The 12,513-nt window shown below is 46.8% G+C and overlaps 1 protein-coding gene across 3 annotated transcripts in view; it reads right to left on the minus strand.

Moving 5' to 3' along the window:
- Positions 1-7,221: 7,221 nt before the first annotated feature.
- The window catches only part of Osbpl10 (oxysterol binding protein like 10), a 221,606-nt gene continuing 216,314 nt past the window's right edge, over positions 7,222-12,513 (minus strand). For all 3 annotated transcript variants that reach the window (XM_060385109.1, XM_060385108.1, XM_060385107.1), the window contains 2 exons: positions 10,331-10,484; positions 7,222-8,355 (listed from right to left, as the gene is read on the minus strand). In XM_060385109.1, the coding sequence (XP_060241092.1) occupies positions 8,311-8,355; positions 10,331-10,484 (199 nt within the window). In that variant the 3' untranslated portion in view covers positions 7,222-8,310. The remainder of the gene's footprint in view (positions 8,356-10,330; positions 10,485-12,513) is intronic.

The raw sequence follows: 12,513 nt of genomic DNA on the forward strand, positions 1-12,513 counted from the left end.
GCCTTGTCTTTTGCAGATCTTGTTTTTGAAAGGAGTATGAAGTTCTGATCCCATCCTCCCTCTACTCATCTTAGAAAAGAAAAATAAGTTTGCTCAAACCGTGTTTTTAAATTTCACCTTTTTATTCAGAATAAAATGTACTTCATTGTGACTTGTTGGGGTCAGGCAGTGGCAGGAACGGAAGCCCAGGCTGTTAGGAACACCCACTCCATAGGGCTCTGAGACTGCACAGCAAGATGTTGAGCACAGTCTTCACGCCATGCCTGCACCTTTCTTGGTATTAGGGAGCAAATTTGGTTTGAAGCCTCGTGTTTGTGAACTCACAGTGCTGTTGTGGGGAAGTGACAAGATAGTGGCTTTTACCACACTGGAGTGTTGGCTTGGTAAGCTTAGAAGATTATTTTGAATCTAAGTTCATACCCTGTGTTGTCACTAACCCTAAACTTCACAGTGAAGTTTCAGTATCATGACCTTGTAGCTGCAGAGTGAAGTTCACGGCGATGCTTATAGTATAAACTAGGCAGGCTGCAGCTTGCACATTGACATTGTTACCCTACTTAAGTTTGCAGTGGCGGCATTCTGAATGCCTGAGCAATGACCAGGACGCCAAAGACTAGACAGTGTAAAAGTATCCTCTATATTACTGTGTTGCTATAGCCAAGGGACCCTCAGCCCATAGGATCTGGAGCTGTTAATTCCTTTTGGAAAATTGGTACAGCTTTGGCATTGTTGCTCAGTGGTTGAACACTCACCCAGCACATACTACACACTAGCCAAAAATTGATCTGAAGTACACAGTTCAGGGCTGGAGAAATGACTCAGTCATTAAAGTGCTTGCCATGGGGTCAGGGAAGAGATGGGTACCCCTCAAGCTCTCTGACCAACCACTGTAACTGGATTCAGGTTCAAAGGAATCTTACCTCAAAAGCTAAGGTGGGGTATGATTGAAGAAGACAGCTGGCACACCTTCTGTGCGAGCACACACACACTGTTTAGTACTTTAGTGTATCTAAAGTCTAGTAGTTGAGTGTATCTACAGCATTAGACAACTGATCTGCCATTCTTACCTGGCTGCAGTGGCTGCTGCTTACCATGGTTGTTGTTGAACGGCGTTTGCGGTGCTGCCCTCAAGCCCACCGAGGTAGGGAAGTAGGTGAGGATGCAGTTCAGCCACAGGTTGTGTGACTGACACAGAAATGAAAATGTATAGGTGTCATGTTGAATTACAGAAGAGTAGAAGGATCTATGTCCTTGGCTGGGATCACCTCATCAGAGGCAGCATTCCTGAAGCTGCTGCTGTCTCCTCATAGCCACTGCCACTGTCACTGCCACTTTCTCCCTCTTAGCTTCTATGGCAGTGACTGATTTTTTTTTTTTTTTCTTAAGCATGGTTAAGTACACCTGCTCTTTAGGCTGCAGAAGTGAAATCACAGAGTATAGAGTTTGCCTAGTCAGCTTCATGAACATCTAGTCAGCAGCATTTATGAACACCACCAGGTTGTTGGGTAAGATGGAGGCCATTTGGAAATATACTTTTTCTGAGGTGTGTGTTCTGGATCGTGCTATATTGTTTTTTACCTTTTGAAAATTCATTATGTATCATCTCTGAGGGTATCAGTATGAGTATTTCAGTGTCAGGGAGTAATGTATACGTATATGGCTCTCAGTACCTCGTCTGAAAAATCTTTTCATGGCCTGGTGAGCTGACTTGATGGGTAAGGATGCATGCTGCCAAGCCTGAAACCTGAGTTTAATCCCAGGATGCACGGAATGGAAGGGAAAACGGACTTCTTCAGTTTGTCCTCCAATCTCCATGCATGCCCTTCTTACCCCCAAGACACAGTCACAATACATATTTAAAAAAAGTAAAACCACAAAGATGGTGTCTGTCCTGTGTTCCTTTCTAGGAAATTGATGGCTCTGCCTGTTATCCTTGCCCTCCACCCAGGATTCTGTTGTTGAGTACTTTGTGAAATGCTTGTTAAGTGGTTGGTAGTGGTTGTGGCAGATATAGCTAAAGGTTGTGTTTTAGGGACTGGGGCGATAATATCTCAGAGGTTAACACTTGATGCTCTTGCAGAGGAACTGCTTTTGGCTCACAACTGCCTGTAACTGCAGCACCAGGGGATCTGACACCCTTATGGCCTCTACAGGTACACAGACATGTACACAAACACATAGACATAGACACGCACAAGTACACATGCACATATGTAAAATCTTATAGTTTAGCCATGGTGGCTGACATATTTGTAATCCCAACACTTGGGATGCAGGTGTTAACTTCATCTTCAGCTCTGTAGTGAGTTCAAGGCCACCCCTAAGCTACATGAGATCCTGCCTCAAACGGTTTGACAATTTGTCTTTCTTATTTTCATGACTTTTATTACCTGGTGTTTTGGTGTGTGATGTTTGGTAATTACTATAAATAATTACTTATTAGAATATAAAAACACGTGCTTTACATTAATGAAATTTTATTTGATCTTGTCATCAGCATCCTAGCAGTTATTTAGAGATTCACGTGGTTGGAACTTGGAAACAATGGTGGTTTCCTTTCTTTCCTTGTAATGGGTTTGTACTTCACTGTGTTGTGCCCTCTCTCACCAGGAAAGCTGGTGATTGCCATTGAGTATAATTCTTGGATATCTTTGATCAAATTAAGCAAATTAACCATGAACAATTTGTTATGAGATGTGTATGTGTTTCACAGAGTCCTACTCTGTAGTCTGGGTTGATGTGAACTCATGGCCTGATGATCAGTCTTCTGAATGCTGGGATTACAAGATCATGGAATAAATGTCTGTGTGGGTGTGCTGGTTTTTTGTCAACTTGTCACAGGGTAGAGTCACGTAGGGAGAGGAACCTCAATTGAGAAGGTGCCTTTATCATACTGTCATGTGAACACATCTGTAATGATTGATGGAGGAGTCCCAGCCCACTGTAGGCAATACTGGAACTTTGACACCCAGGCCACAGGACAACTTGAGTCAGTTCTCTCTTACCATGTATGTGCTGAGAATCTAACTCAGGTCATCATGCTTGGCTGCAAGCACTTGTATTTACCCACTAAACGATCTTGTCATCCCTAATATGATTATGTTGGTTAAGCCTGATCCATAGATGATAACAGGTGTTTTTAGGCAGTCTCCTATTTCCAGTACCTAGAGAGTCTCTCTGTTCTGTTGCATGAGCTTTTCTCCTGCAGGTTGCCTATGATTTTATTTACTTAATATTCAGGCTTTGGTGGTATAATCATTATACTAAGAAGCTGAGTGGGTAAGTGTAGGCCAGTGCTCTGATTTTACTTTGCAGGAGACTTTATCTACCAGAGAACTAGGGGAATTTAACAAGCCAGCGTCACCTGAACCATTTAATGGCTGAGTGTTGTATACAGTGCTGGCCTGAACTTGTACAAAGACCTCAGCCAGTACTCTGATGTAAACATTGTTTCTCATTCTGTAAAGGTATGACCGTCTCTCTTTGGCCCTTGCCAATCTCCAAGTTAAATGGCCCGAAATGCTGGCTTTATCTCAGAATTTGTATTTCCTCAGGTTTGTTGGCCTGGTGGTAAAGGCACCTTGCACTAGATACTTGCACTGTCATCTTGCACTAAAACCCCTATGTACAGATTTCCCAGCCCTCTTTGCTGGGCTCTTGGACCATACTCTAGGCTCCTACTGTCAGAAAGGGACTTTAACAACAAATTGTCCCTTTGGGTCCCAGAATGCCTGTAGCACCTGCTTCTGACATCTCCTCTGCTGGCTTAGTTTAATGGACACCACCAAAGTTAACCGTGTCTCTGAATACTGTCACGGTCTCAAAATTGGAAAGTGGGCCACATTTGAGGCCTTGTTTCCAGTCTGGAAGCAACCTGGACGCACTTGGATTGGAACATCAGGAGTCTGCTCTGCTGAGATGGCTTTGTTGAAGGTTGGGAACCAACCAAACGGCTAGAGAGACTCATCATACGATCCTCCATTGGCAAGGATTAGCATGGATCAGAAGCTTGGGCCTATTAACTGCTGAGAGAAAGCACTTATAAAATGGCCTTCTAGCCCTATGAAGAAAGGCACAGTCACAAACATTGCAGAAGATGAGCGCTAGTCAGCCTCAGTGACCACCTCGGGGAAACCTAGCCATGGGCAAACCTGCCAGCTCCAGTCTCCTGGTTGTGTAAGGTGGCCTCTCACGTGCGCACTGGGTGTGTACTGGGCATGCTGGATTGAGTTGATTTTGTTGGACTCAATTTCACTTTATCAATTCAGTACCAGTATTCACAGACCTGTTTTCTTCCATTTAATTGGCCCAGTGTTGAAAACTGATCAAAAAGTAATTTGTTTCTGTATTCTGCTGATCCAGGCATCCAGGGGTGTCCTTAAACTACCCCATCCTAAGGCACGGAAGCCTTAGAATTCTTAATTGGCTAGTGCCAATTCTGTCTCTTCAGTGGCCCAGAGACATGTCCTGGTAATCATGGTAGACAAGGTACCATCATCTGCCCCATATCTGATGGAGGAGATTGTCTCCAGAATATACTAAGAACTACTAGGAAGACACATTGAAGATCTTTTTAAATATTTTCATTTTATGTGCACTGGTGTTTTACCTGCATGTATGTCTATAGGTGTCAGTTATGAGCTGCCATGTGGGTGCTGGGAATTGAACTGGGATCCTTTGGAAGAGCAGTCAGTGCTCTTAACTACTGAACCCACTACTCTCCAGCCCCCCACATGGGAGATCTTAATGAGACCTTGACAGAAGAAATCAAAGTGGCAAGTAAATGGAAACAAATAGTAACTGTTGGAGAGTGTACAAAACTGGACTCAAGCCCGATGGGAACACTTCAACTGCTTGGCATGCATGTGATTTGAAGATACATATACTTTAGTTAGACCCAACATTCTTTCAAGTTTTCAGAAATAACGGGCTGACGTTTAAAGGGCCTGCTGCAAAAGCAAAAGAACTGGGGTTCAGGTCCCTAGAACCGGTGTAAATGCTACATAGGTGTTGTTTCTTCCCCCACCCCCACGTCTGCTAATTCCAGCAGCTTTGGCTTCAGAAATTCTGGGTTCAAGAGAGCCTGCCCCAAGGGAGAATGTTGAGTGATTGGGGAAGAAGATTCTCAACATCAACACGGGGCTTCCACATGGACATGAACACACACGCATGTGACTGTGGTCACACCTACTTTACAATCCTTCACTGCTGACAACCGCACTGCGCCAAGAGAGCAGCCCCTAGCCTTCCTCGCCCCTGAAAACCAACACAGCTAGAGGACAGTTCTTACCAAAGTGGTCACTGGGAGCATGGACAAAAACAAAGCAAAGGTCTATAAGTAGCACGTGCCAGTCCAAAAAGCTGTATTCAGGTGGTGGGAAGTGGTATCCTGATTTTACTCACCCTTACCCCACCTGCAGTGTGGTGCAGCCCAATGACATCCCTCCTATAGTGGGTGGAGAGCAGAAGTCAGCTACAGTGACCTGTTTGGGGCTGCGTGGGACACTGGGTTACATTTTGCCTACAGTTCTCTCAGGTAAGGCTGGGCAAGCTGTGGAAAGTGTAGACAGTGCTCATGAGGCTGCCAGGGGTTCGCTAGGTCCAGACCTGATGGGTGTGGAATTCTGGGGAGGATAATTTGAGAACCTGGATCGAGATGCTAGAAAATGTAAGATCTACTGTGTTGGGGAGGCGCATGGTGTCCTTGCCCACGGGTGTCAGATGCCCTGGAGCTGGAGCTACTAGTAGTCCTGAGCTACTGTCAAGGGGCTGGGAACTGAATCTGGGTCCTCTGCAGGAGCAGTAAGTGCTCTTACCCACAAGCCATCTCTCCAGCCCCAGAAGTCACATTTAAAACAGCACAGACCCAGGCAGTACCTGCCGGGCTGAGAGCAGGCGTGGGCTGGGCACAGGGATTAGTCTCATCTTCACCTTGCTCGTTCAGTGAAGCTTTTCCCTGGTGTGGAGCCAACACTGAGAATTGGTGCAGAACATAGGCTATGTAGCTATTTTCAAAAGTCCTCTTTATGGAGGGCAGGGAAGCATTTGAAGCGAGAATCTGTGGCCTACTTGGGTGGACTTTAATTTTTTGTGTGTAGAGTCCTGGATTTTTGAGAGAAATTGGTGGCTTCTGCCATACAAGAGAATGTTCAGCTGAGACATGTCTTCTTGACTAATAGCCCTTCCTAGAACTTCTGGTAGTGTGTTGATGGCAGTGTCAAAAGCAGCATCCCTACCTAGGCTTTAACTTCTCAACTCTGTAATGTTTGTGGCCTTTTTGCATGTAGACTTCATTATTGAGTTGGGGTGTGTGCTTATCATGAATGGGACTGAATCTTGTCAAATGCTTTTTCTCCATGGGTTCAGATGAAAACTGTAGTTAGCCTCTTTATTAATGTGTGCTATGTTCACACAATGTGCATTCCTCCACCCTTGCCCTCTGAGAATAAACTTCAGTGTTGTGTGTAATGGTTTAAACATGCTGTGGAATTTGCTGCACTAGGATTTAAGAAAATTTATACAGGATGCTAGTCCTTTTGTTTTTGCTTTGGTGCTGGGCATCATCTGGCAAATTAGGCCAATCCAGAATGGCTGGCATAACTAAATGTTTGGTAAGATTCATCTAAGGCCATCTGGTCTTAGCATTTTGTTGTTGTTTGGGAGATTTTAAGTGACTGGTCCAATCTCCTTACTATTTATAGATCTATTCTAATTCCTTAGTTCATGATTCATTCCTAGTAGGATGTGTTTCTAGGAATTTGGTCTTTTCATCCAGGCCCACAGTTTTGCCAGGACTGTTGTTAGAGATGGAATCTCAAGAGGATGGAATCTCAATTGTAAATGCTCAGGTTGGCCCTAAACATGGTACTCATAATCATTTGCTTCATAGTATTGATAGTTAGTAGCCCCTAAGTGGCACTATCTGGGATTTTTCCAGTGTGTTTAAAACAGGGCTGTGGTTAAGACTGGTGGTGTTTGACTGCCAGCATCCATATCTGGCAGCTTGCTCACAATCACTTGTAACTGGCTCCAAGGGAACTGACACCCGCTTCTGGCCTCTGCAGGCACTGCTCTTGCATTATGTGTACACATAATGCACATAAAAAAAAAAACACTTCCATTGTAAATATGATTATTAGCAGTACCTAAGCAAGAAGACTTGAGACTGATCCACCAATCAGAACTTTTGAATCCCTAAAAATAACACACAAGACACAAGAATTATTTAATCGAAATATATTTGTCTAATGTCTACAAAGTGTCAATAGTTGGTCTTAAGAAAGCAGACAAAAGGCACAAAATTAGTATTACTACAGAGAAGCATTCATGCTACTGAATTTTATAAATATGGGGTGGCATGGTAAAGATAAAGTAAGCACTGAGCAAAAATCAAGTTAGACTTTACTTTTCTCGAGTTTGTTTGGTCCAAGTTTGACCTGTGTGAAGGCTGAAGACTGACACTCAGCTGGGACAGCGGGCCCCACGGTCTCATGTCTGTCTTAGTTACAGTGGCTTCCTGGCAGTTTGGGTCAAAATCAAGAAAAAAAAAATACACAAGACTATTTATTTGTTCTCTTTCCCCAACTAGATTTGAGGCAGTGGTGGTTTTTGTAGTGTATGCATGCGTGTACTGACTTTCTGGAGCCCTTTGTCATGACTGTGATGTATTTTCTGCTGTGCAGAACATAGGTGCTCATGCTTTGGGCATGAGAAATGTCAGAAAGATGGGATAAAACTGCCTGGTGGGTCTGGCTCTGATTCATCCAAAGCCACTCCCTTCTAGAAGGTTCCACATCAGCCTCCAGGGGCATCCTGTCCCCTTGTCCAACTGGAAGGCCTACTTGCTCTTTCCCAGGTGCGGACAGACAACCTTGGACGTGGATCATAACAAGCAAAGGGTAGCCACCCACCCTTCTGCCAGGAATGAGTTCCTTTTTCAGACAGGGACTTCATTTGGCCATGCTGCTTCAACCTGCACTGTGACAGGAGTTGGTGAGTGGAAAAGACCTTCGTAAGTGTAAAACTACCTTGGCAAAGTGAAAAATACAAAACATCAAACCTTGTGAATAAAAAGGAGCTCAAGATTACCCAGTTCAGCCTTGGTGTGTGCAGACATATGCACACATGCCTCAGCTGGCTCTTGAATAAATCCTCAGGCAGAATTTGGGGTGCACATTTCACAGTATATGACCCCTTTCTCTGACTTGGATGCTAACAAGAGGTTTCAGCAAATGCCAACAAAATCTTGATACTGTACCACTTTATTCCTAAAAATCAGGCCTATTAAGGGCAGCACTGCACCTCCACTCATCAGTGTGTCTTCCAGAGGGGGTTGAAGTACACCCAGCCATCGCCCTGCAAGAGAAGGAAGGATGTGACAGGAGGACCTGATAACAGAGTTGAGATGCAAGGACACCTCCCAGAGAGCCAGCCTCTGATACATGGAGCCCACACAGCACTGGCCAAGACCTGATCCCAACATCTCACACCCAGACCTCTCTGATGGTCTTCCCTACCCCTGTATCCTCTGACAGGCTCAGGATACATGTCTCCCGGCCCAGCTGAGATAAGTATGCATTTACTTTAAACAGAAGTCCCACAAAATGATCACAATAAAAGGGGTCTCTACAGCTTCTTCTCTGTAGACTTGGCAAGAAAGAATTTTGAGAGACAGTGGCTAGGATAAAGAGAGGTTGGCTGGATGAATCAGAGAGGAAAGGTAAAGGGAGCATACACACAGACCAGTGACGTGAAAGCCCACCCACCCAGTGAAGGCACGTTGGCAGGTGTCCATCGCAGTGCCTCTGAGGACACCACAGAAGGAACGCCGCCCTTTCAGCCACCAGGTGAGGAAAAGACTCAGAATGGCCTCCGGAAGGGAGTGCAGTCGGTAGAAGCTAACCACCCTCGTGTCGGGATGCTAGGTGGCCTCCTGTTACAGACATGGTGGCCTTTATCAAGCCCCAGAGACAGAACTTTAAGTGGTGGTTTGTCTAACGAACAACTTTCCACGTAAGTCAGACAAGCTGTCTCAGGGACTCCTCAAGGAAAACTCAAGGATTTATATCACCCAGGTCCACACAGGACCCGTCCAGGCAGTCTCCCAAGTGCCTTCAAGTCTGAACCGAGGTGTGGCTTTGCAGTCTCGGCTCCTGCCTCCTGTGCCTGTCCATAAGTTGCCCCATGTCCCATCCATGCCGCTAGGCTGTGCTAGCTCACCCCACAGCCAGCAGCCAGACACAACAGTCCATCCTTGTAGCCCACTGATCCAAAGCTATGGGCGTTTAAATTTATATAATGCCTGTGCATCATACAAATGTCGTAATCTCCATAACCTACCCCGGGCTCCTCACAAAGAATCTGTTATCTGCATGGGAGATAAAAACAAATCTTCCCACTACTCATTAGCCTGCTTCTCCAAGCCACCAGGCTCACTACACAGCTTGGGTGACCTTGAACTTCTGGTGTTCCTGCCTTCAGCTCCTAAGTGCTGACAATACAAATGTGCAACACCACACCCAGTGTGCCAGGAAAGCAGCCCACAAACTGAGCTGTACCCCCAGCCCCCTCCCCTATTACCTGCTAGACAACCCTGTGATACCTTGACACAATCTGGAATGAATTAGAAAGGCAGTCTCGGGAAAGGGACATCTAGATTAGGTATGCCCGTGTCTGCCCAGGATCATCTTGGTCATATTAACTGAAACGGTTAAGGACAGAAGTGAGCTATTGCATGTGTAAATTACCACAGATGTGACTAGCCACCTCAAGGGCCTGCCACCTTTACTTGCCCACGGTGATGGAACTGCGAGCCTACATTGCTTTCCTCCCTACATTGCTTTCATCAGGGTATTTTAGCTCAGCCATAGGATACAAAACTAAGGCTGACCTCAAATGGACACACAACCCCTTGCCTGCTTCCCTGAGGGGTGGAGGTGGGAGCAGCATTTCAGGCAGAGGCTCTGCTGAGCTCTGCTCTGTATGTCCCTTCCATGTTGTCCACAGAAGGTCACACTGTGGAAATACTTAAAGGCGAGAACTACAGGCCACCCAGATGTAGAGAGGGAAGAGGGGGAACCTCCCAGCTAGGTGGGGATAGTGGAGGAACACTGCTGGGCAAGTGTCAGCTGCCTACTTCTGCCCTCAAGATGGTGTGAGGTCGGTCCCAATTCCTTGGGGAAGTCCTAACCCAAATTCCAGCCTACAGTCCAAGCCAGAGCACTCTCTACCTGCTCTACCCAAGGCCAGCCTGGCCCCGTCCATCCAATTGTGCAATAGAAGCTGAGGTGACCTTAATTGGGGCCAGCACCTAGCAGCAGGCCAGGGTTACCTCTGGGATGAAGTATTTGGGCCGCCAAGGGGTGCGAAGGGTCTCCCGTTTCCGCTCCTCCATCCTCTGCTTATCCTCCAGGCGCCGCTTCTGCTCTGTGGCAGCTTCGATGTCCCCAAGCCGCAGGTAGTGGGTGACTTCCTGCCAGAGGTTCCTAGGAAGGCAAGGGAAACCCTCAGACTGAGCCAGCTATTGAGACGACAGCAGCCAGACAGGGAAGGAGGTCTAGGAAACTGTCTTCGGGAAGCCAGCCAAGGTGTCCTGAAACACAGGAGCCGGTCTGGACCCAGGGCTTCCTGGTCACGTTTGCTGCCTCCACACTGCCTGCCTCAAACAGCAAGTCTCTGGAGATGGACGCTACTGGGAAGAGCAGCCAGAGTGCTACCGCCGCCACCAGGGACAGCGGGAGTGCACAGCTCTCACCCGGCACCCCTCTACACACCTCAGAAAAATGCATTTCATGGTCATGACCCAGAGACAATTAGTAGGTGTGCTTTGCAGAGAAAACTGTCAAATGAGTGCGGGAAACAGGGAACCTGACTTGACTTAAAAGCCCAGAATGCCAAGCTAGGAGAAGATGGACAGGGAGGAAGAAACATCAGAGCAGGGAGGGGCGGGCTCAAGAGGAAGGCAGGGGTGTCCCCCAAGAGCGAGCACAGGGTCTAGCAAGGTCAGAGTGGCATTTCCAGGCCTGCCTCTGTGATCTCAGACAGCGTTCTGGTCATCAGGGGCACACGCACAGGATGGGCAGTCTCCTCAGGCTGGTACCACAGTATTGCTGAGCCTACCAGACGAGTGATGCTGACGCTCTGACTCGGAGGCTTGAGTCTGGGCAGGGATGCTGGGGACAGATTGTAAAAGAGCCATTCCACATCCTAAGCGGGTAGCTCAGTTTCTCTCCGGCCAGCTGCATGCTGTCTGTGTTGCTGGGTTTTGAGGCAGGTTCTCATGGTATAAGCCCAGGCTGGCTTGGTTTCCTGCCTCAGCCTCCTGAGCGTTGGGCCTCAGGCAGTCACTGTCTCCATGCCTAGCACTATGTTTAAATACGCACACGGGGAGAAGAAAGCCCAGCAGCCCCTCTAACTGGCACTGGGTTCCTTCCCTGCCTGTTGCAGGATTCCCAGTACCCAGAGGCTGACCAAGGAGTAGCTGACCCTCATCCTGGGCATGTCCCTCAGAGGCAGTGGGGCTGGTGGTGGACTGCCTCCTTATTATACCCCTTTCTCTTCCTGCAGCCACAGCCCAACAGTCAGGGTGGGGGGAGGAAGAGTTCGTACCTCCACCTCAGCACAGAGAAGTTGTATTCACTACCACAAATAAATATGGCTGGATTTCAAACCAGTATCAAAGAGGGCGCTACAGCTGTGCCTAACTCCTGTCTACACTGCTGTGCCCTGCTTTCCTCCACTCAGCAAGCACTTCTTCCATGCAGCTCTACACGCGGCTAGTCCCAACAAAGCCTTTCACATTTTTTCTCACCACCTGGGAAAAAACAGACTTAAAGGAGGCCTTGGCAAACATTGTCCATGGAGGGCCAGATAGTAAATCTTAATGGGTCTCGGTTGCAGCAAAACTCTGCTGTTGCCAATGAACTAGCACTGCCATGAATAAGCACTGCTGCTTTTTTTTTTTTAAAGATTTATTTATATATAATGTATATAGCATTCTGCCTGCATGTGTGCCTGCACGTGTGCTCACCAGAAGAGGGCACTAAATCTCACTATAGATGGCTATGAGCCACCACGTGGTTGCTGAGAAATGAACTCCAGGACCTTTGGAAGAACAGCCAGTGTTGTTAACCGCTGAGCCATCTCTCCAGCCTCCGCATGGCTACTTTTCAGTAAAACTTTATTTTAAAAAAAATCAGCTGTGGGCCAGCAAGATGGCTCAGTGGGTAAGGACACTTGCCCCAAGCCTGACACCCTAAGTTGGAGCCCAAGAATCCACAGGGTAGAAGGAGCTATCTGCTGATCTCCACATGTGTGCTGTGGCACACACATGCCCACATACATAAGCATAAATGAATACAGAAAAAAATGGTAAACCAGCCAGGGCTTAATTGGACTCATGGACCATGTTGGCTAATAGCTTAGATTAAAATATCAAAATAGCATATTCTATGAATAACCTGCTCATGGACGTTATACTTGTCACTTTCAGAGGCCACGTAATATACAATATAG

Source organism: Meriones unguiculatus, chromosome 6 (assembly GCF_030254825.1).
Source record: "Meriones unguiculatus strain TT.TT164.6M chromosome 6, Bangor_MerUng_6.1, whole genome shotgun sequence".
NCBI classification, from domain to species: Eukaryota; Metazoa; Chordata; class Mammalia; order Rodentia; family Muridae; genus Meriones; species Meriones unguiculatus.